The sequence below is a fragment of the Lutra lutra genome, chromosome 2 (genome assembly GCF_902655055.1).
Source record: "Lutra lutra chromosome 2, mLutLut1.2, whole genome shotgun sequence".
Classification (NCBI taxonomy): domain Eukaryota; kingdom Metazoa; phylum Chordata; class Mammalia; order Carnivora; family Mustelidae; genus Lutra; species Lutra lutra.
Window position 1 is genome coordinate 182,619,856 of NC_062279.1, and position 23,459 is coordinate 182,643,314.

A 23,459-nucleotide genomic window follows, 5' to 3' on the forward strand; every position below is an offset into this window, starting at 1 on the left:
TCTGCATCTGGATTTGTGTCTTTCTTCAAGTCTAGAAAATTCTTTACTATTACATTTAAAGATATTGTTCCTTGTACATTCTTTCTTTCTGGTATGCCCATGAGATGTACGTGGGGGCTCTCCATTGCCTCTGTTGTGTTTTGTCGGTGCCTTGAAAAAGATGTTATACTCTGTGCAGCACATCTGGGTATTTTTGGGATTTCCAGTTTACCGCGTCAGACATATTGCCAGCGAGTGGAGGGTAACAGTAGCCATAAGTCTGACTGTTTATGTCTGTTCCCCAGATCTCGGCCATACTTCAGAACTGAAGTTCATTGCGTTTTAGACTCCGACTAGACATTCCAAATATTCAATACCCAACACATCTGAAACCTCACTGCTTGAGTCTCCAGCAGATCATGACCTGAGATTTCGATTTTGCCGAGATACTATGTCTCAGTTAATACCATTCCCATCCACCCAGTCTTCCAAATGAGAGCCTAAATTTGCTTTGAGTCATCTCTCTCCTCCACACCAATGCACTTTCTCCTCTCCATTGCCATGCTTATTCCGTACTGTACGCTGCCATTATTTTCCACTGCTGTAGTCAGCCTCCTCCTTGACTCGCTCCCTGCTCTTTATGCCCTTCCTACCCATTTACCCAGAGCTTCTGGAATCGTCTTCCTGAGACTTCCATCTGGGTATGCCACTTCCCTGGGTGGGAAACTTAGCTAACTTTCTGCTGTCACAGAATCAAGTTCAAGCTCTTCACGTGGCAACAAAGACCCTGAAAAATTTGCCTTCACTCTCTGCCTTGCCCATTCTTGTTTCCCATCCTTGTCACTGTGTACACACGCTCTGTCGCCCCTGTGCTCGGGGGAAGACATATGCTCCCATGACTTTGTTCAACTGTTCCCCTTCCCTAGAACATCCATTGCCTTGTTTTACATGTTGAAAGTCTAGGACTCACTGTTTAATTAGGTGTGGACTCCACAGCCAGCATTCATCTCTCTCCTCTCATGTGAACCTGAAAATACAAAGTTCAGCACAATATGCCTTGCATTTGTCCACTTAGCTGTACACTTTGGTGGAGCACCAAGATCCTTGAGAACAGGAAACATATCTTACATCATCTCTATCTTGTCCAGCAAAACACTGGAAGCTTAACACACAGAGCTTGAACTGAGTTGTTATAACACAATATTACAAAAAGAACTCTGAAATTTCTAGGGATCCATATCTACTAATTACAAACAACTCTGAAAGGTGTAGAGAAATAGAAGAAAAAAAAATATATGCTCATTTCGTGTATATATACATGTATATGTCATATATATTCTGAAATACCAGGTTTTTGAGAAGAGCATTTGGACTTAGAAGAAAGTCTAAGCACTTGAAAAACACTGGTACCAACTTTCAGTTCCCCCATAGCCAGCCCCAGTGAAGTCCTTTCAGCGTGATTTTGCAGAAGTGATGCGGAGAAAGTAGTGACCTTATCCACTCTCTCCCAATCAGTATTCTAGACAAAGCAGGGCTGTGGATGGCCATGACAGATACCAGTGAGCGGAAGCCACAGGTAATCATTCTCAGATCTACTGAATGGCAAGACTAATTCAATATTGAAAGTATGAAAAGAATGAAATATAAAATATATGAAATATAAAATTACTAACAAATGACAGTCTTTCTCAGAATTGTATGAAACCAGAATTCATTACTATTCTCCAACACATATTACTGACTAAGATTAAATGAGTAAGCAAGTGGTAGTTTTTATTCTTTGCTTCTTGTGTAATGGGCAAGACTTTTTTTTTTTAATTCAATTTAGTTAACATAGTGTATTTTTAGTTTCAGGGATAGAATTTAGTGATTCATCAGCTGCATATAACAGCCAGTGCTCATAACATCACGTGCCCTCCTTAATACCCATCACCCAGTTACCCCATCCCCACACCCACCTTCTCTCCAGCAGCCCTCAGTTTGTTTCCTATAGCTAAGAGTCTCTTATGGTTTGGCTCCCTCTCTGCTTTTATTTTATTTTTCCTTCCCTTCAACAGGTAGGAAGTTTTAAATTGTTCCAAGAGAAATCCACCTTTAAAGAATGTTTCTTTTTTTTTTTTTAAGATTTTATTTATTTATTTGACAGAGAGAGATCACAAGTAGACAGAGAGGCAGGCAGAGAGAGAGAGAGAGAGAGAGAAGCAGGCTCCCCGCTGAGAAGAGAGCCCGATGCGGGGCTCGATCCCAGGACCCTGAGATCATGACCCGAGCCGAAGGCAGCGGCTTAACCCACTGAGCCACCCAGGCGCCCCTAAAGAATGTTTGAAAATAACATTTCTTGAATTAAAAATGTTAATGCTTTAATCTACCTTGTATGGGATGATGGAAATTTAAAAAAGGAAAAAAACAAAACAAAACAAAACAGGGATGCCTGGGTGGCTCAGTTGGTTAAGCATCTGCCTTCGGCTCAGGTCATGATCCCAGGATCCTAGGATCGGGTCCCACATCTGGCTCCTTGCTCAGCAGGGAGCCTGCTTCTCCCTCTGCCTGCTGCTCCCCCTGTTGTGCTCTCTTTCTCTCTGACAAATAAATAAATAAAATCTTAAAAAAAAAAAATCCAAACCAGGGAGCCTGGGTGGCTCAGTTGGTTGGACGACTGCCTTCGGCTCAGGTCATGATCCCAGAGTCCCAGGATCGAGTTCCGCATTGGGCTCCCAGCTCCATGGGGAGTCTGCTTCTCCCTCTGACCTTCTCGCTCATGCTCTCTCTCACTGTCTCTCTCTCAAATAAATAAATAAAATCTTTAAAAAAAAATCCAAACCAATTAGTGGAGCCTAATTTTAATAAAACTTCTTTTTCTAAAAAAGATTTATTTATTTGAGAGAGGGAGAGCACAAGCAGGGGGAAGGGCAGGCAGAGGGAGAAGCAGGCTCCCCACTGAGCAGGGAGCCCTTTGAGGGGCTCAATCCCAGGACCCTGAGATCATGACCCCAGCCAAAGGCAGATGTTTAACCAACTGAGCCATCCAGGTGCCCCCAAAACTTCATTTTTTTAAAAATAAATTTTCTTTTAAAACAATCATTTTTTTCTTATTTATTGTACTGTTTGGCAACTTCACAAGAGGTAATTTTTCAGTTGGGAGACTTGAAAAACATCTGGAGATTTTTTTTGTGTGTTTAGATCAAATAAATTCTCAGTTTAATATCCTGTTAGAGCATTGTAGATATTGTTTCTTCCTTTTTAGTTTATCAGATGACAACCGCTTCCTGATGCAAGCCCAATGCCACACAAAGATCGCTATGTGATGTCTGTGCATCCAAAACATGTTGAGATGTTACAACCTCAAGAAAGCAACAGACCTCTCAACTTTCAGGTTAGCTGGCAGTGATAGGAAAGTTAAAGAAGAGATTAAAAACAGGGGTGCCTGGATGGCTCCGTGGGTTAAAGCTTCTGCCTTCAGCTCAGGTCATGATCTCAGGGTCCTGGGATTGAGCCCTGCATCGGGTTCCCTGCTCACCAGGGAGCCTGCTTCCTCCTCTTTCTCTCTGTCTACTTGTGATCTCTGTCTGTCAAATAAATAATAAAATAATTTTTTAAAAATCTTTAAAGAAAAAAAAGATATAAGAACAGAACTGGTTAAAGAACAGATCATGAGCAGAAGAAAAGGAAAAAAGTAAATCTTTCCAAGTAAAGCAAATTCTTGCTCAACCATTGAAGGAATGTGTGGAAAGCTGAGGGCTTCTCTGGTACAGACTTTGAGATAAAGCAAAAAGGAGAATCTGGATTAAGTCAAATCCCTCCTGATGGCTTTTTGGTAGCGACTAGGAAGTGTACAGTTGAATCACGTGATTCAAGAGCAACGAGATGGTACTTTTACAAAGAGGATGGAGCTCTGATGTGTTATCAGAAAAAAAAAACAGGATAGCTGCAGAAGGTCACGGGCCAAATTCGTCCCAAGACTGTTCTGGGAATTATTGGGCAGTGGACATTCTCTTTCCATAGGTGGTTGCAAGTGGTAGGATATACAGGTACCCCTCACTTTTCAAAAGTTTGCCTTCAGCCTCTTCCCTTTTATGAAAGACCTACATTCGCACCTGTTTCAAAAGAAATCTGAAGAGGATTTTCACCTTAACGATAAAAGGGGAAAATAGCATTCAGAGTTTGTTTTGCAATGAGTTGTGATAGATGTGATAGAAGCCATTCTCCCACAGCAGTGAGAGCAGCCCTTCCCAGAGAACTAGGCTTAGCATCTCAGCAAGCAAGCCTCCATAGATTTGAACTGTGTCTGTGAGCCTCTCTGTTTTATCTCCATTTATAACTTGCAACCATTAGCAAGATGTGTCCAAAGGTATCAGAAAAGCATAAGAGATATACTTTGTTGGCTTTTTTTTTTTTTTTTAAGATTTTGTTCATTTGAGAGAGAGAAATAGGAAGAGAGAGCAGGAGCGGGGGCGTGGGGCCTGGGGAGAGGGAGAGAGAGAGAAGCAGACTCCCTGCTGAGCAGGGAGCTCCATGCGCGACTCGCTCCCAGGACCCCCAGATCATGACCTGAGCCTAAGACAGATGCTTAACTGACTGAGCCACCCAGGAGCCCCAAGGCTACTCTGCAGGTCTAGGAATGCTCAAAAATTTTTCTGCATAGGTGAATAGTAATGGCTTCTTCCTTTGATGGCGTTCCAGCTTATGAAAGGTTTCAAAGGAATGCTCTGCTTTCAGATATCAGGGGAAACCGGTGTGTGAAATTGCCTAGCCTCCCTATGGAATATACGTGACAGTGAAGTAAAGTATACGTGACAATGACGATAACAGTAGAGGGAAGCAGAGCTGAGAAATGGAGAGTCACCAAGTCCTCATTTTGACTTGGGAGCCAGCCACACCTGGAGATTTTTCATTTTCATGAGTCAATAAATTCCCTTTTTGGCCTTAAACCAATGTGAGTTAGGGCTGGCACTGCATTTGAAATAATTCTGATTTAAAAAATGTCCAGAAGCAGAATTGTATTATCAAATGGCTTTCCCCAGAAACTCTATCACATCCTTCACCACCATCAGGGGGTTCAAGAGTTTCTTCCATTGCATTTCATTCAGCATTAAATGTTGTTACTTTGAGACTCTTTGTCTATTTGATTTTAAGTTTTGTGTTTAACTACTAGTGAAATAAAATATTTTCTATTTAATAAATAGCATATACTTTTTCTATTAGAATTTGTCTGTGTCTTTTGCCTGTTTTTCTCTACCAACCTATGGGCTGATTAAAGTGATTTACCCTTTGACACTTGTGGAATTTATTTTTCCTCTGGATTTGATACTTCTAAAAAAATAAGATTTTTACGGCAGAAATTCAGAAACAGTAAAAATTTTAAAAAAGAAAAAAACTAAAAATCACTTTTTTAAAAAGATTTATTTATTTAAGTGGTGCCTGGGTGGTTCCGTCCGTTAAGCATCTGCTTTCAGCTTCACGCATGATCTGGGGGTCCTGGGATGGAGTCCCTGCTCAGCAAGGAGTCTGTTCCTCCCTCTCCCTTTGCCTGCTGCTCCCCCTGCTTGTACTCTTTCTCCGTTAAATAAAATCTTTTTTAAAATGTTCTTACTTTATTTTAAGATTTTATTTATTCATTTGAGAGAGAGAGAGCACAAGGCGGTGGGTAGAGGGAGAAGCAGACGCCCCATTGAGCAAGGAGCCCAATGTGGGACTCGATCCCACACCCTGAGATCATGACCTGAGCTGAAGGCAGACGCCTAACTGACTGAGCCACCCAGGCGCCCTATAGTTAATCCTTTAATCTATGTGGAATTATTTTTGGTGTAAGATGTGCAACTAGGTTCTAAATTTATTCTCACCTCCCACCTCAGCCCTCCATAACATATTTTCCAAGTGCTGTGTTGTCATCTATCCCTTCGATATATTCTCGCTGGGTGGGTCACACCCTCCTCTGTGGCAGCAAGAGTAAAAGGAAGATAATTGAGGAGGCTAAGGGACCCATGCCAGTGCTACATCTGGATTATAAGCTCTGTTTTCTACTGCTGGGGTTTTCTCCTAAATAGTGAAGGAGATGAAAAAGAAGAGGGGGGGGGGCAGGAACATCTGCTTTCTTTACATTGACAGTGACCACATCAGCAGGGAGACGACAGGTCTGCAGGACCCCAAAAGCCCCCCAGGCAGCAGGTTTACTGTGAGCCTGCTGATTTACAGAACAGGTCTCTCCCTTTCTGCTTTTTGCTCTTGGCCCATTGTATAAATCACCTCCCCAATCCCTCCCCAAGCCAAGAGAGGAGCTAGTTGGATGAGTGGGTCTGCCTCTAATTACTGCTTATTGAATTTGGTTGTGGATTTTAATATCATTAACACGAGGAGGGGGCAAACAGGGACGTGCCTGCCATTTGTGTTCTCCGCTTATCTCCTCCTGTGGTTTGAAGAATGTACAGGCTCAGCAGGGGTTCCTTGTCTTGTCTGTTTCTCCCATCTCCCTGGGATATGCCCACCTAATGAGAGTATTTGGGTAGCATGTTTCATAGTATATCTGAGTGTCTTTGTTTTGCTTACGTGAACCTAAAGGAAAACGTAGATGATCCCATCGCACTTTCTCCAAATCTACACAGATGTCAAGGCATGGTTTTCCTGGGTTTCCTGCTTTTGGGGAATATGAAGGCACATGAGTTTCCTAAACGCTCGCAGCAGCTCTGTCCCCGTGGAATTTATGGTCTAATGGAGAAAAAAGAAATCATTTGTGATCATGAATGCATAAGGTTGTGAATTTAATCTTATTTTTCGTATTCTCTGTCATTTTCATGAGATTCAGTGGGGAGAAGAGATAAACAAAGGAGCTCAGTCCACCAGTGGGGAAAGGAAGTCTAGCATTCTCCTCTATGTCAGAAAGGGGGAGGAAGAATTCACTCTAGGGTCTTAGCTCCACTCAAATTAACCCTGAGCTAAGACTTCTGCCTGGAAAGTCCTGTTGGCTTTCACAACTCACCGGCTGTGGCTTGGTGACAGATAGAAGCTTCTCGAATGGCTCCACATCCTTGGTAGGCAGAGGCCCCTCTCCTTTGTAGCTGCCTCTGGTGACTGACTGAAAGTCGTTGAGTCAACAGTGCCCTGAGCTCTGAATTTGATTTGTTTGGGGATAAACCTGTCCGAAGCAGGGAATCCCACCACTTTATTTCTCTTCAATCCTTTAATCTTAATGCCGGGGCTGTACTCACACAACACTTTATAAATTTATGGCCACCGAGAGACACCCTCTCCCCGTCTGCCAGTAATTTCCAAAACACATTGTTCATGGAGACTTTTCTTAGCAGAGCTCTTCTCTGTCCCCTCTAACGACGTGTCACCGTGCACATTTCTCCAGGAGCTGCTCGATGAGGCGGAGATGTCCCCGGGCCTCAGACTCCTCCTGTGGAAGAACCGAGTTAACAGCACCTCTCAAGTCTGCGCTGTGAGGATCAAATGAAATAATGCACACGCCCCTGCCGAACCCACCGGCATTATTACTTTCCACTTTAAGTCCGAACGTATCTTATTTAAAAACTGTTAACCAGTTACTTATTTTACTTAAAAAATAATAATTAAAAGAATTTTAAAATCTCTTAGCAAATTAAAGCCAGACACAGTGTCTTGCTCCCAGAGAACCGCTCATATTAAGTCCGGGAGCCCTCTCGGGGCTCAGGGTTGCAGGCTGTTTGAGCAGTGCGTGTACTTTACGTGCGTCTTAGATAAGCTCGCTCGCTCGCGCGCTCTCTTCCCCTCTGTGTCTGGGCCTCCAGATTTCATTATGAAAGAGGCAGAGCCCATCAGAGAACTTGATCGGCAGCCAGGCACGGTTTTTCTTCTTCTTGTCCTTTGTCAGGTCTTTGTTCCGCCCCTGGCTACACTCTAACAGAACCACTTACTGGTGATTAAAAGGAGGGACTTGGCGGCGGGGCGGGGCCTGCCCGGCGCGGGGGCGCAGCGATTGGGCTCACCCTGGGGGGCTGCGCTCTAAGTGCCGCGGGCGGAGGAGCGCCCCCACCCCTCGCCCCCGCGGCCCCCGCGCCGCACCCGACGCCGCGGAGACGTCAGCGCCGTGGAGCTCCGCCTGGGGACCGAGCTTCGCCTGCTGCCGCGGACCGACGGACAGGCGGGCGGGCGGACGGCGGCGGCGACCGCGGGACGGGGAGAGGCGCGCGGGGCCCGGGAACCGCAGGCCCGCAGCCTCCCGCCGCAGCGCCATGGACGGCCCCGACAACGCGACGCTGCTCTTCGGCCCGTCCTCGCTGCAGCCGGACAACTACACGCTGTCGCCCGATGCCAGCAGCCTGCGCCCCGGCTCGGACCTGCCCGTCGCCCCCACCTCCAGCGCCGGCCCCAGCCCGGGGCTCAGTCTCGCGCCCAGTCCGGGCGTCGGTTTCAGCCCCGGCCCCGCGCCCACCCCGGAGCCGACGGCCGGCGGCCCGGCGGGCGGCCCGGCCAGCCTGGGCCCGTCCCTGTTTCCCCACCCCTGGGCGCACCCCCAGACCCCGTTCTGGGACACGCCGCTGAACCACGGGCTAAACGTGTTCGTGGGCGCCGCCCTGTGCATCACCATGCTCGGCCTGGGCTGCACGGTGGACGTGAACCACTTCGGGGAGCACGTCCGCCGGCCCGTGGGCGCGCTGCTGGCCGCGCTCTGCCAGTTCGGCTTGCTGCCGCTGCTGGCCTTCCTGCTGGCCCTGGCCTTCTCGCTGAACGAGGTGGCCGCCGTGGCCGTGCTCCTGTGCGGCTGCTGTCCCGGCGGGAATCTCTCCAACCTCATGTCCCTGCTGGTGGACGGCGACATGAACCTCAGGTACGGAGCTGTCTGGTCCCTGCGCCTCTCTCGCATCCCCAGCAGCCGCGCTCAGCCGTGGGTTCGAGACCGAGCCGAGAGGAAGGAGAGGCGTGGGAGAGGGAGGAAGGCCGTGCGGGGAGAGGCTGACTTTAGAGAGCCCGGGCTTGAGAAGTCCAGGCAGATGTGAGGAAGGTGGTGTTGGAGGGGTAAAGATCTAGATGGGGACAGAGCGGCTCTGACGGCGCTCCGACCCTCCTCCCTGAGGGCTGGGCTGTCAGGGGAGGTCTTAGGCCTCGGAAGACAAAGGGAACTGAGAAGCCTGAAGCCGGGTCTCGCCGGAAATGCAAAAGCGAAATAGGGCTCTTGGCCCCAGTGACGAAGGTGATCTCATATATGATTGAGTTCAGTCCAACAGGTCGTGCTCAGCAGCTTGACCATGTCTAACAGGGTGTTTTGGAAAATTCAAAAAGAAAAGAGGATGTTTGTTCTTTGCCCTCGAATCATCCAGACTGTGGCCAGCTCAATAGGCTTCATAAAGCCAGGGCAACCGTCCTCAGATCCTACCCCCCAATCCTGGGGCTCCGTCCTCCGATTCCGCCCCCCGCCCCGTTCCTGTTTCAGTTGGGTTTAGAGGTGCGGTTCTCTTGGCCCTCCCCTCGGATGAAGTGGGTTCTCCCCACACTTCAAGCTCCAGACTTGAAGTCTCTTTCTTTCTCCTCTACCCAGTGTGCAAGAGAGAGTGGTTCCCCAATGTGCAAGAGAGACTCTTGGCGCAGAGCCGGTTCTGAATTGTTCATTGCCTTTTCTGCAGCATCATCATGACCATCTCCTCCACGCTTCTGGCCCTAGTCTTGATGCCCCTGTGCCTGTGGATCTACAGCCGGGCTTGGATCAACACCCCCCTGGTGCAGTTACTACCGCTGGGGGCAGTGACCCTAACTCTATGCGGCACCCTCATCCCTATTGGCCTGGGGGTGTTCATTCGGTACAAATACAACCGGGTGGCGGACTACATCGTGAAGGTAAGGTCGCTCTTCTTTTTATGTCCTTTATGTATTCAGAGAGTCCATGGTCTCTGACCCCTGGCTGAAATGTTAAGAAGTTTGGGAAAGAGGGATACGGAAGAAAACTTGGCAACCCTTGCATGGATAACTTAAAAAAAAAAAAAAACAAAAGTTTGTGCCACAAAGTAACTTCTATCATTGGCATTTCAAAAACTCACAGCTTTAACTAAAACAAAGATTAGTTAAAAACAGCTAAAGAAAGCTATTAGTATTCACAGGAGGAAATATATCACAGGGGAAAGAAAGAGATACCCGTGCCATTCACCAGCAACATATTTTCCACTAAGAAATCGTACATTATTAAGAATCAAAGCAGGGGAAATACAATGATATGAGTTGAATTTGTCCAGTATTTTAGAAATGCATTACTATATTTTTCAAAAGTGGAACTCTAATTCGGAGAAACTCTGGAGAAGTTTCCTTTAAAATGTCTTATTCATTTTCTAAAAAGAGACACTAATAAGACCAAAAGTACCTTAAAAATCACATTGCAGCAATAGGATATGCAAACTATTGGCTTTAAAGCACAAAATAAGATTGGTTCCTGGATAAATAATGCAGAGTATGTTACCATTAGTAAATCTGTGTGCTTTTCCTTCCCCATTGCAGTATTGCATATGGTTTCTAAAGCAAGTGAAAGGATGAGAATTCCTATCATTTTGTACCCTATTTCCAGTATGGCTTTATTTATTTATTTATTTTTTAAAGATTTTATTTATTTATTTGACAGAGAGAGATCACAAGCAGGCAGAGAGGCAGGCAGAGAGAGAGGAGGAAGCAGGCTCCCTGCTGAGCAGAGAGCCCGATGCGGGGCTCGATCCCAGGACCCTGAGATCACGACCTGAGCCGAAGGCAGCGGCTTAACCCACTGAACCACCCAGGCGCCCCTGGTATGGCTTTATTTAAAGAAAAAAAAAATGGTGCTTTTTGAGGGGTAGAGATTTTTGTAACAGTTGACCAGAGAAAAAAATTAAATATTTGTCAATCAAGCTTTCTCTGAAAGCTCAAAAATAGTAAGTAAGAGTAAACCATGAATAGGACTCGACTCACATTTTAGGAAGCTACTCAAAAATGCATAAGTAATTACTATTCATGCGCAGGCAAATTCATTTAGACTAGTGAAAGGAATTTCTCCAGTGTTTCCATTATGTAGATTTAAGAAGACATAATCTTTTGTGTTTTACTTATAGTAATTAAGTAAGTTAATTTTAAATAAAGAATAGATGTATCTAAAATCTGATTATTCATTAATAGCTAACTATTATTAATATAAAAATAAAGGGTTCTTTTGTACTCATATATCCAGTCTTGAGTAAAAAAATTATGTTTAATAATAAACATATATATTTTGAATGTAATAAATTTATGTATACATGTAAATATACATATATTTTATATATTACATATATAATATACCTACAAATAATCTTGAAATGCATTAAGAACTTATTAAGCTTAACCATTAAGCTAATACCATAAAAACTTAGGAATTCTTTTTTTTTAGATTTTATTTATTTATTTGACAGAGAGAGAGAGAGATCACAAGTAGGCAGAGAGGCAGGCAGAGAGAGGAGGAAGTAGGCTCCCTGCTGAGCAGAGAGCCCAATGATATGCGGGGGCTCAATCCCAGAACCCTGAGATCATGACCTGAGCTGAAGGCAGAGGATTAACCCACTGAGCCACCCAGGCACCCCCAAACCTTAGGAATTCTAAGAGAAAGTCAGTCAAATAAACTATTCCCATACTGAAAACAGATACATATATTTAAGTAATAGACAATTTGGTAAGATGTGGCTCACTTTGAATTTAAGCTAAACCAATTCCTACTCCTTAACCAGAACACTCATAAAGTATGCTTTATAGCACTTTTACACTTTTGCAAACACTTTAAAATGATTATTCAATGTCAGTGTCATCCAAACGATTTAAAATAGTTCAAAAGAAACTTTGGAGACAATATTTTTACAAGATTTCCTGTCAAAGCTTTTGATGTGGACACACATCTTAATATAAAAAAGGCTTCAGGGGTGCCCGGCTGGCTCAGCCTTAGAGCATGCAACTCTTAATTTCTGGGTCATGAGTTCGAGCCGCACATTGGGTGTAGAGCACTTAACAAAAGTTTGATTTATAACAGTTTGGTTTCTGCCCATTGTACCTTTGGAGCATGAGTATTTATATAATTATTTCAGTACCAGCTAGCATAGCATTTTTGTCCAGCCCAGATAAATTTTAAATAATTTTTAAAGGAGTATAAGTTATATGCCAATCCCACAGACTCCAAAGGGGTTCCCCCCAGATATCCAGCAAACCAGAATCAACACTTCAACTGTTCTTCTGGATCTCTGCTTTCCAGCACAGACCCCTCCCAACCCTCACCCCCATTAAAAACCAAAACCAAAACCAAACCAAAACAAAACAAAACAAAAACTAGCTAACTACTAATCAAGGAGTGTAGTAGAGGAATTTTTAGGTTTCCCCCTTCCTATTTTCACAGTTTGTCTTACTTAAACGAGTGAGATGTACCAGTCGGATGTCAAGACGGTGCCATGTCTTATACTGTCAGTTGTGCTTCATCTAAAATCCACCTACTTTTTTTTTTAAGATTATTTATTTATTTATTTGACAGAGAGAGCGATCACAAGTAGGCAGAGAGGCAGGCAGAGAGAGCGGGACACAGGCTCCCTGCTGAGCAGAGAGCCCGATGCGGGGCCAGGACCCTGGGATCATGACCTGAGCCGAAGGCAGAGGCTTTAACCCACTGAGCCACCCACGCGCCCCTAAAATCCATCTATTATATGTAAAGCACTCTTAGGCATCATTAGAGATTTACAGGTGGGAAGTGTCTCATGAACAGATGAAAAAGGGGGTGTTCAGAATCACAAAGAATTCCTCACATCTTCTGTTTACATTTTTCACTTGTGTAATCTAAGAGTTGGTCATTGTTTCAATATCGCCGTCAATTCTCTGAAACATGAAGTATTTTAAAATTTGAAAACATCACATGTAAGTTTCATAAATTTTAATAGCTTTTTATCTCACGTGTAAAACTAGAATTTCCTATGGAAAACATGGGGTCCTGTTCAGCGAAGGTAATGTTCATCTGCCCACTCTATTCATCACACTACACCTGCTGGGTTGGGCTCAATTCTGAGTCCTGTTTTTAAGAGGTACACTCACAAATTAAACACACATTCAGAACAGTCCAGACTCCCACTACAGAGTTATATGAAAGTCTGGAGACAATGTGCCTGAAGAAGAGTAGACTTCTGTTTTGTTTTTGTTTTTGTTTTTTAGAGAAAGAGAGAAAGAGAAAAAGAGGGGTGGAGAGAGAGGGAGAGTCCCAAGCAGGTGCTGTTCTCAGTAAGGAGCCCGTTGCTGGGCTTGATCCCTGAGATCGTGATCTAAGCTGAAATCAAGAACTGATGCTCAACTGACTAGGCACCCCTCCCCTCCTGTGTATTTATTTATTTATTCTTTTAGAGATTTTATTTATTTGCAAGAGAGCAAGAGAGGGAGTGATGAGCAGGGGGGAGGGGCAGAGGGAAAAGCAGAACCCCTGCTGAGCAAGGAGCCCAATACATGATGCTCACTGACTAGGCACCCCTCCCCTCCTGTTTATTTATTTATTTATTTAGAGATTTTATTTATTTGCAAGAGAGCAAGAGAGGGAGTGATGAGCAGGGGGGAGGGGCAGAGGGAAAAGCAGAACCTCTGCTGAGCAAGGAGCCCAATACATGATGCTCACTGACTAGGCACCCCTCCCCTCCTGTTTATTTATTTATTTATTTAGAGATTTTATTTATTTGCAAGAGAGCAAGAGAGGGAGTGATGAGCAGGGGGGAGGGGCAGAGGGAAAAGCAGAACCCCTGCTGAGCAAGGAGCCCAATACATGGGACTTGATCCCAGAACTCTGGGATCATGACCTGAGCCAAAGGCAGAGGCTTAACCAACTGAGCCACCCAGGAGCTCCTATCCTCTTGTTTTTTAAACAGGAGTCTGGTCTGTGCTTTGTCAAGATAAAGACTAGTTGTTAGGGAAGGCAGATTGTCACTCTTCCTAAGGACAGGCCTGCAGGCCATTAGAACTGTCCAAGAAGGACACAGAAACATCCTAAAGAGGTGACCCACTTATCCTCAGAAGTGCTTTGTCCAAGACTGCTTATGGCAAGGATCTCCATGGTGCGGGAGGTGAGACTCGATGTGTCTCTTCTTCCAAGAGCCTAGGATTCATTGGCCTGAATTCCTTTTCAGCTATCCTATTTTTGATGGTTTGTCTGTTCATTTTCTGTTACTAGGTTTCCCTGTGGTCTCTGCTAGTGACGCTGGTGGTCCTTTTCATAATGACTGGCACTATGTTAGGACCTGAACTGCTGGCGAGTATCCCCGCAAGTGTTTACATGATAGCAATTTTTATGCCTTTGGCAGGCTATGCCTCAGGCTATGGCTTAGCTACTCTCTTCCATCTTCCACCCAACTGCAGGAGGACTGTATGCCTGGAAACGGGGAGTCAGAATGTGCAGCTCTGTACTGCTATTCTGAAACTGGCCTTCCCACCACGATTCATAGGAAGTATGTACATGTTTCCCTTGCTTTATGCCCTTTTCCAGTCTGCAGAAGCAGGGATTTTGGTTTTAATATATAAAGTGTATGGAAGTGAAATATTGCACAAGCGGGATCCTCTAGATGAAGATGAAGATACAGATATTTCTTACAAGAAACTGAAAGAAGAGGAAATGGCAGACACTTCCTATGGCACAGTGAAAGCTGATAATTTAATTATGATGGAAACCACTCAGACTTCTCTCTGAACGTGGAGATACAGAGGAGCGTCTATCTTACTGAAATATTACTTCATAGTTATGGTCTGTGGTAGTGAATATGGTTTACATAAAGGATAACAAGTGGTTCCCATTATCATACGTGTCACAATTAGGATCTTCCCATTGTAAGGTTGCATTGGCACATTAACCACGTGTTTTCACAAATTACAAATCAATGTCATAATATAACTTGCACCTGGGACTGCTAAAGTAAAGCCTGAACATGTTCAACGTGCTCTTTAGTTTTTATCAGTACCAATTTCTATGACTCTTTCGAATATGTAAGCTCTTAGAAAACAGGGTCTTGGAAATGTAGAATTTTGGTGCATTATCTTATATGAGTAAAAACAAGCTATTTTTTTTGTAAAGCATAATTTGTAAAGCAATTTGTAAAGCATAATTGAGTTTAATGTAATTGTAAAAAAAAAAAAAGTGCTTGCTCAATTTATGAATATCTGACAGTGTTGAATTTTGACCTGTATTAAAAAAAATCCCCAAACAGGTCAACTAAACAATGAAAGACAGTATTTTATTGTCAAACCTGTGTCAAATCAACACAAAACATACATTAATGTGTATCTGATATCGATTAGTAATGGACAGCTAACATTTTTCCGGGGAACAAGGCATTTCTTCTCAGTTGGTAACTGATTTGGTTTGGGCATTCATGCGCACATCGCAAATCAATGCTCTTTTGGAGGGATAATTTGGTTAGGAAAATTTGTAGTACTTTCCACCCCAATTGACATCAGTACCTCTCGGTACCCACTTGAGGTGGGAGGTGGAGGGGAGGGGAAAGCGAGCTCCAGGAGAGAAAACAATTAGCCTAGATGTGGGTGCCTTAGAGTGCTTTCCCTCGGGAGTTCCCGAAAGGGTGCAAGGTGTGGAATCTCAGAGCGGTTCTGAGAAAATTAGACCAGAATCTGAGATCATAGGTAACACACCCAAAGCTGTTACCCCAAACCTTTGCCTTTGGCTCACTAGCCTGACAGAGGCTCCCAGCTTCGCCTCAGCTTCCCCAGCAGTGCAGTCACCTGGAATCATCCAGACATGGGGACCACCTGGCCCCGCTAATCCGGGTGATTGCGCCCTTTTGTTGGGACCCGCTTCACCTTGGGCGAGTTCACTTGCAAATCAGTTCTTGCATCACAAAGGAAGCAGTCTTTCCCGATCCCCTAAGGGTATCTGTGCGGACCTCCGGGTGTGGAAAAGCTCCACGCAGAGAAGGTCTGGGCCAGGCCACCTAGGCGGGGACTCCGGGACTCGAGGGGGTGACGGGCAGGGTGCGGGGGGCCGCGCAGCGCGGGGAGCGGCGGTGGGGTGGGCGGCTGGCTGCCTCCGCTCGGCTGCCTATTTAGGGCAGGGCGGCGGCGGGAGCGGCCCGGGCTGCGCTTATGGCTGCCCTGGGGGATGAGGTGCTGGACGGCTACATGTACCCGGCGTGCGTCCCCTACTCGTACCCGTACCCCTACCCTCCCGCCGCCAAGGGCAAGGGCGCGGCCGGCGGGGGTGGCTGGCGGCACCGGGGCGGGGGCTGCGCTCCCGCGTCCTCCTCCTCGTCCTCCTCTTCCGCCGGGGCGGCCGCGTCGTCTTTCCCCGGCTGCGGGCAGCTGACGGCCGCCGAGTACTTCGACAGCTACCAGCGGGCGCAGCTCATGGCCCTGCTGTCGCAGGTGGGCCCGGGTCTGGGCGCGCGGCCCCGCAGGGCGGGCAGCCGGGACGTGGCCGTGCAGGTGAACCCGCGCCGCGACGCCTCCGTGCAGTGCTCGCTGGGGCGGCGCACGCTGCTGCGCAGGACCCGCGACCCCGCGGCGCCGGCCGGCCCGGGCCTCGAGGGTGCGGCGGGGGCGGGCGGCGGCTCTGCGTCCCCGCAGCCGGCGCGCCGGGGCCCCGAGCAGCGCAGCCCCCCGAGCGGCGCCCCGCGGCCCGTACGCTTCCAGCGCACCGTCGCCGTGTACTCGCCCGTGGCCTCGCGCCGCCTCACCACCTTCCCGGAAGGCGCCGACGGCACGGCCGGGGAGCAGAGGCCCGCGGCGCCGGAGGGAGAGCGAAGGCCGCCGCCTGCGAGGCCCCGAGGCCCGGAGGAGGGAGAGGCGTTGGCGAGGAAGGCGCCCCGACGGCCGCGGCCCGAACAGGAGGAGGACGAAGCCGGGGCCCAGGCCGCCGTGCGGACGAGCTGGGAGCAGCCGGCCGCCGGGCCCGGGCTGCCGCCGCGGGACAGCGGGACAGGCGAGGCGGCCCGGCAGCGCGCGCCCAGGGGTCCGGAGCCGCCCCCGCCGCTGGAGCGCGCCCAGGACGCAGAGGGCGAGACGCCGTCGCCGCGGAGCCCCGAGCAGGCCAAGGAGCGGCCGCGCTTCCAGGTGAGGCCCGGGCGGCCGCGGGAGCTGACGGGCGCGGGGGAGCCCCGAGCGTGTGGCCTCCCCCGGTCCTCGTCCCCGGCTGCGCGCGACACGCAGAGGCACCCGGGCGGCGTCCGGACGCCTTTTCGCGGCCGCGCACAGCGGCCGAGGATCGTCCTTTCCCCGCAGCAGAGTTCGGCGAGTGCCGCCCGGTTGTGGTTGGCGGCGATCGTAAGACGGAGGCCCTGGTAACACTCGCATTTCGAGCGTATTTACTGTTAAAAACAACAAAACCCTGACCGTGGACGTGTAGTCGGGCGTTCAGTCCTCATTTGGACGATCTAGGAGGGATAGGCAGCAGAACATCCTAAGGGGAACGTGCTGGCAGGAGAGTCGTTTCCCCGCGGGTCCCCCTCTCGGGTCTGAGTTCAGTGCGGCAGAAGCCCTAACAGTGACTAGGGTCCTGGTCGGCTCTCCCTTGATTCTTGGCCGAATTCCCCAGGCTCCTCCTGGAAGCTAGAGCTCTTGACGTGCCTCCCTTGGGATCTCTTCTAGCTCCTAGAAACCCTATTCGGAAACTCAGCATTGCTAACGGCCCCGGGCCCTTGGGTTTTGCTTCCCGAGCGCAGCAGGCGCGGTGGGTCAGTTCACCCTCGCTGAGTGCGCGCGGGGCAGTGGTGAGGCAGGGAAGTGCAGGGCAGACGTGGTCCGAGCGCTGGAGGCCTCCTTTGGGGTCTTTCCCACTGTCAGCCCAGGACCGCTGGGGGCAAGGGAGGAAAGAGGGAGAGAGTCAAGTTCGCCAGAAGCTGCGTGTAATTTAAACCATGTGTGCGCTTGCCTCCTAACTTTCCTGGACCTATGTTCGCTCATCCATGAAACTGCTCTAGAATTGGCAGGAACTTTTGGAGAGCGCTTGAAGGCCTAACTCCAAACACCTGTTTCTCACGGGGAGGGGAGAAGAGAAGCTTAAGAATAAGACCGTGAGCTTCAGTTCAAGTTAAATATGAATTCTGATTTTTCCCCAGTTGGGACGCCTAGCACTGTTGGAAACTGAAGAACCAAACCAATCTGGAACATGAGCTTTTTTAGCTCCTGCTTGCTTGTGCGCTTGATTAAACCATCAGGTCACCTGATTACCACCTTGTAGAGACTAATGGGCAAAACCTTGAGCCCACTTTCCTCCATGATCTGGGAGGCTGCCAGTTTTAAGTAGCAAATCTGTCCCTTCCCAGTTTGTGAAATGCAGGCTAATTCCCATTTCCCGTGAGTTAAACCCTGGCGTCTCTCTGTTCAGTTCCTGGAGCAGAAGTACGGCTACTACCACTGCAAGGACTGCAATATCAGATGGGAGAGTGCTTACGTGTGGTGTGTGCAGGGCACCAGCAAGGTAAGAAACGCTGCGGAACTGGCCTCTTTTTTTTTCCCCCTAAGATTTTATTTATTTATTTGACAGAGATCACAAGTAGGCAGAGAGGCAGGCAGAGAGAGAGAGAAGGGGAAGCAGGCTCCCCAGGCTGCCCAGAGAGCCCGATGTGGGGCTCGATCCCAGGACCCTGGGATCATGACCTGAGTTGAAGGCAGAGGCTTTAACCCACTGAGCCACCCAGGCGCCCCATGGAACTGGCCTCTTTTGACCCAGGTGTCCAGAGGGCTCTGCTTCACGTTTTTCCCCTCTCCGCACAGGTTTACTTCAAGCAGTTTTGCAGAACTTGTCAGAAGTCTTACAACCCTTACCGAGTGGAGGATATCACCTGTCAAGTAAATCGAATACTCCCCTTTTGTGTCTGAACTGGGTAACTGGGAGAGGGCTTTGGTGGAGTTTCTTGAATGTGTCCTGAGGCGAGGTTCCTAGTTACCTGGGTTTTGACAGCTTTTCAGTGGGGACGGGGAAAGAGTGTACTACTCAACTGGGAAACCGGGCCTTTGGGTGGGGAGGTGTCTTGTTTCCTTCTGTCCTTGCAAGTCTTGGTTATGTTAACCTCCTGAGATGCTGGCCCCCTCCTGCAACATGGAAGAACGTTGGCCTTACCTGGTTCTCTGATGGGAGAAAATAGGTCAAAAACCTAGAATGCCTTCTACTGCCAAGAGGCTGCCTGTTTTGCCCAAATGCTTTATATGAAGCCCACCCCGCAGTCAGGATACTTAGTGATAAGCATGGAGTTTGAAAGTTCCAGTCTTGCCCAGTGCTTGCAAAAGGAGGATGATTTCCAGGGTGAATTTAAGCTGCCCACCTTTATGGGGCTAATGAGTGACATTGCCTGTTTACTTTTTTTTTTTCCCTAAAGATTTTATTTGACAGTACAAGAGAGAGAGGGAACCCAAGTCATGGGGAGTGGGAGAGGGAGAAGCAGGCTTCCTGCAGAATGGGGAACCCGACACAGGGCTTGATCCTAGCTAGGACGCTGGCATCATGACCTGAGCTGAAGGCAGATGCTTAAGGACTGAGGCACCCAGACCCTCGGCTGGTTCATTTTTTTAACTAAGCAAACTAAGCACTGCACTGTGGGAAGAGGGTTAGATAATCTAAGGAAAAAAGTGACTAAACTTTTCTTTTTCTTTAAGAGATAAATGGTCTGTAGGTCTTATTTTATTAAAGATTTTATTTGAGAAAAAGAGCGAGCACAAGCCAGGGGGCGGGTGGTGGCAGAGGAGCCCGATGTGGGGCTCGATCCTGGGACCCTGAGGTGATAACGTGTTAGCTAAGACCTCAGGCTCCGCTACTGAGGGCTACCAAGCCTAATCCATGCACTTTCCTCAAGTTGGACATTGGAGGCCTTACTGGCTAGGGTAGGAAGAGAAAACCCAAGTATGGAGAAAACGGTTTAGCCTGCCTTAGATGAAGGCAGAGTAGGGTCAGGTTCTAAATAAAGTAGGATGCCTTGACCACCCTGCTCCCGGCTTCGGGGGTGCTGCTTTGCTTTTGGCGTCCGCTTAAGGTCATTTGCAGCAGGTGTGTGTGTGGGAGGCAGGTTCACGTCCATGGACGCCAGGCTAGTAGCTAGCCTCCTCTCCTAGCTTTCCTTATCCGACTCCCCTGCCCTGGCAGATTCTTCTCCACCCTTTAAGGGCAGAAAGATTTCCCTCTAATGGTGTTTCAAAAAGCAACTTCTCAAGTCAACACTGACTCTTACACAACATGAGAGCACGAGCACCTGGTTAAGCACCCTTTATTCCTATTCTGTCCTTGCTGGAGGGGCGCAGACAGAGCAAAATCAGCCCAGGGCCTTGTTTAGAGTGCATTCCGTAAGTATTCGAATGGACTAGAAAAATAACTCGGAAGTTTGAGGACGTCCCCACAGGCTTATCTCCTGTGCTTCTCACTTTGGTTTTGCAGAATTGTAAACAGACTAGATGCTCCTGCACTGTAAAAGTTCGCCATGTTGACCCTAAAAGGCCCCATCGTCAAGATTTGTGTGGGAGATGCAAAGGCAAACGCCTGTCCTGTGACAGCACTTTCAGCTTCAAGTATATCATTTAAATGAAAGTAAAAAAAAGAAATGGTCCTACTTGAACGTGAGCTAACGGAGCAGACACGTTAGCTTTTCTCTACGCTCCTTTCTGCCTCTCCCTTCTCAAAAATACTTCATGAAAGGCTGTATTTTTGATAAAGCCTTCAAATAAAAGTACTGCAAAAACGATAAATTGCATAAGGTGTTTTTTTTTTTTTTAAAGTTTAGGAGCGCTTTTCTGTCTGCATCTGTCACTGTGAGGTTTACTGCTTACGTGTGGCTATAGGGCCGCAGCTTCTAGCAAGAGGGTGATTGAATGAAAAGCCACCTAACCATTAAAGTAACATTCTTCCCAGTGAGGTGGAGGCAGAGCCCAGCCTTGATGTATGAAGAGTGTGAGGGTTTTGGTTTTTTGTTTTGTTTTTAAGATTTATTTGACAGAGCGAGAGACAGCAAGAGAGGGAACACAAGCAGGGGGAGTGGGAGAGGGAGAAGCAGGTTTCCAACCGAGCAGGGAGCCCGATTCGGGGCTCAATCCCAGGACGCTGGGATCATGACCTGAGCCGAAGGCAGATGCTTAATGACAAGCCACCCAGGCACCCTGAGAGTGAGGATTCTGCCTCTGGGTTGCTCCCGAGCAGCTGGTGACTGTGGAGGGGGAGGCTGGGAACTACACGGACCATTTCACAGAGAGGCTACAGGTGGGGACTAGAACAGGGTGGCGAAGGGCAGCTTCTTTAAGCTGTTAACTTTATCATCTGGACTTCAGGTGGTAACTTAAATGGGCCTTCTAAATGTAAAGATTTCAAGTTAGTAACAGACTGCTGTAGGCTGGCTTTTTGTCTTGCACTTCTGTAACTGCAGACGAACACAGGAATTCTCCCCCTGTCCATGCCTGCTAGCTTCCCACATGATGGCCAAGAGAACATGAAGGCCCTGCTCCCAGAGCTCTCTTGGTCGGGGATGGCATGTTGTCTAGAGCCTCAGGATTTTAATGGTATCAGAGTTGAGGATTACTGGTTTAATAGTTACAGAAACTACATTAACTGGAACCAGGTGCTAATTATGCCTCCCAATTTTCTAACCCTCCCATTAAAATTAACCTTTACGACTTTAGAGGGAAGTATGCGGAAATGTCTGTTAACATCTTGGATGCGTGGGTGTAGACAAATGTAAGGCATAAAGAACCTAAAGGGGCGCCCAGGTGGCTCAGTGGGTTAAGCCTGTGCCTTCAGCTCAGGTCATGATCTCAAGGTCCTGGGATCAAGCCCCACATCATCAGACTCTGCTCAGTGGGGAGGCTGCTTCCCCCCCCCCCTCTCTGCCTGCCTCTCTGCCTACTTGTGATCTCTGTCAAATAAATAAAATCTTAAAAAAAAAATAACAAAATGAATCTGAGGTCTCTAGAACCCTTTGAGCAATGGGAAGTCCCCTCTGCATCCACATGAACCGGGGAAGGTGCTTGTAAAAAGATTCCGAGGCCCCATCCTTCCCAAATCACTCGGGGTAAAGCACTTCAGCAAGCATCCTGGGTGTTGCTTATGGAATGAAAGTATGGGAACTACTGCTTGAGTCAGCCTTCTACTTCAGGAAAACAGGTGTGGCTCTGCCCTTGTGGAGCTTCCAGTGTAGTGAGTAGATGGCCGTTATTTTCTACATTAAAAACAAGTAACATGGGGTTTGTCACATAAGAGCTACTCAGGGGCCTATAATGGAGGGTCAGATTTAGGGAGGTCAGAGAAGGCTTGCCTGGAAAATGACACTTGGGCTGGCCTGAAGTTTGGGAGAACTTAGGTGAAGAGGGGAAGGAGAAAGTTTTCAGACCAAGGTAACCTGTGCAAAGGCCCAGTGGTAGACCAAACCAGAAGGAAACCAAAGTAGTCAAATACTCTGGGGGACAGGGATGGGCATGATGGCAAATGACACTGGTAGGCGTAGACTAGGAGAACTTTTTAGACTTTCCCTGAGGACTGACTGGTCTTTGCCATTTGAATTCACTAAGAGGTCTGGTAGGACACAGATTTATCTTCAAAAAGAACTAATCACAGTGGCTGCCTGTAAACCAGTAAGGAGACTTGCAAAGATCAGATAAAATGGTGGTAGGACCAAAGAGCTGAATGACCACTCTAGGTGTAGGGGAAGGTGATCGAACACCTGTTCCTACAGATTTGGTTGAAGGGAGGGACAGGGAAAGGAAACTTACTTGACTCATGGCATGCAAACATGTAAACAAATAAACACTTATTTAATGAGGGAACCATAAAACTATACCTGCTAAAGAGTCCCAAGTCTATTAATATGGGTAGTTAAATCATTCTTCAAACTAAAGAGCCTGCCATTACTTTTCCTAATAGAGCAGCTAACGTTTTACAGTTGAGGAAAGCAAGGACCAAAGTAGGTTTTACCTAGTGTGTATTGCACAAAGTGGCACAAAAACATTCTAAAAGTTGTGACAACATTTTGGGAATTCGCACTGTCACACTCTACAAAGGGAATTGTGTGTGGAGGAGGCAGGTAGCAAGGCAGACATTATGACTAGAAGGAAATCCCCAGGATACATTATCTCTGGGTGTCCAGTGATTCTAAGGCAAGCGTGCATTACTTTGAAAAATATTTTAAATGTCTCGAAGTACAATTATAATTACGTTGATTCTGGTATCTTCTTTCTTTTCATTTAGAATATGCCGGCATGGTGTGAGAGCAGCACTCCGGGACCTAAATAAGGAAAATTTACTCTGGCTTTGGTGAGTTTGTTCCAAGAGAATGGCTATTTCCTAAATTTATGGTAGATTGTGTGGGTTGTACTATACCCCCTGTGTTATATCACTAAAAGAAGAAAATATTTTTTAAATTGTGTTTCAAAAAACAAACAAACAAACAAAAAAACCTTTGGGCTTCCTATTTTAGAAGCAGAATGAAAAGACTGCCAGAGCTTTTCTCTTGGTGTTATAGTACAAGCTTACTAATGATCAACTTGGTGGGCAAAAGAGAAAGGTCGTATGAGCACAAACAGCTCTGTCTGGA

The 23,459-nt window shown here is 47.4% G+C and overlaps 2 protein-coding genes across 2 annotated transcripts; both read left to right on the top strand.

Annotated features, from left to right (window-relative positions):
- Positions 1 to 8,064: 8,064 nt before the first annotated feature.
- SLC10A4 (solute carrier family 10 member 4) lies at positions 8,065 to 15,130 on the top strand. Its single transcript, XM_047719960.1, has 3 exons — positions 8,065 to 8,782; positions 9,576 to 9,786; positions 14,123 to 15,130. Exons 1-3 carry the CDS (start codon positions 8,187 to 8,189, stop codon positions 14,633 to 14,635), a joined length of 1,320 nt encoding a protein of 439 aa, XP_047575916.1. The 5' UTR covers positions 8,065 to 8,186; the 3' UTR covers positions 14,636 to 15,130.
- Positions 15,131 to 16,041: 911 nt separating this feature from the next.
- Positions 16,042 to 20,464, top strand: ZAR1 (zygote arrest 1). Its single transcript, XM_047719961.1, has 4 exons — positions 16,042 to 17,007; positions 18,281 to 18,373; positions 18,670 to 18,744; positions 20,321 to 20,464. The coding sequence occupies exons 1-4, from the start codon at positions 16,042 to 16,044 to the stop codon at positions 20,462 to 20,464; spliced, it is 1,278 nt and encodes a 425-aa protein (XP_047575917.1).
- Positions 20,465 to 23,459: the final 2,995 nt, after the last annotated feature.

Excerpts from the sequence above, each read along its gene's own strand:
- SLC10A4 (XM_047719960.1), top strand. The coding sequence starts at position 8,187 with ATGGACGGCCCCGACAACGCGACGCTGCTCTTCGGCCCGTCCTCGCTG. Across the intron at positions 8,783-9,575 it reads GACGGCGACATGAACCTCAG|CATCATCATGACCATCTCCT; the intron begins GTACGGAGCTGT and ends CCTTTTCTGCAG. Across the intron at positions 9,787-14,122 it reads TGGCGGACTACATCGTGAAG|GTTTCCCTGTGGTCTCTGCT; the intron begins GTAAGGTCGCTC and ends TTCTGTTACTAG.
- ZAR1 (XM_047719961.1), top strand. The coding sequence starts at position 16,042 with ATGGCTGCCCTGGGGGATGAGGTGCTGGACGGCTACATGTACCCGGCG. Across the intron at positions 17,008-18,280 it reads AGGAGCGGCCGCGCTTCCAG|TTCCTGGAGCAGAAGTACGG; the intron begins GTGAGGCCCGGG and ends CTCTCTGTTCAG. Across the intron at positions 18,745-20,320 it reads TGGAGGATATCACCTGTCAA|AATTGTAAACAGACTAGATG; the intron begins GTAAATCGAATA and ends TTGGTTTTGCAG.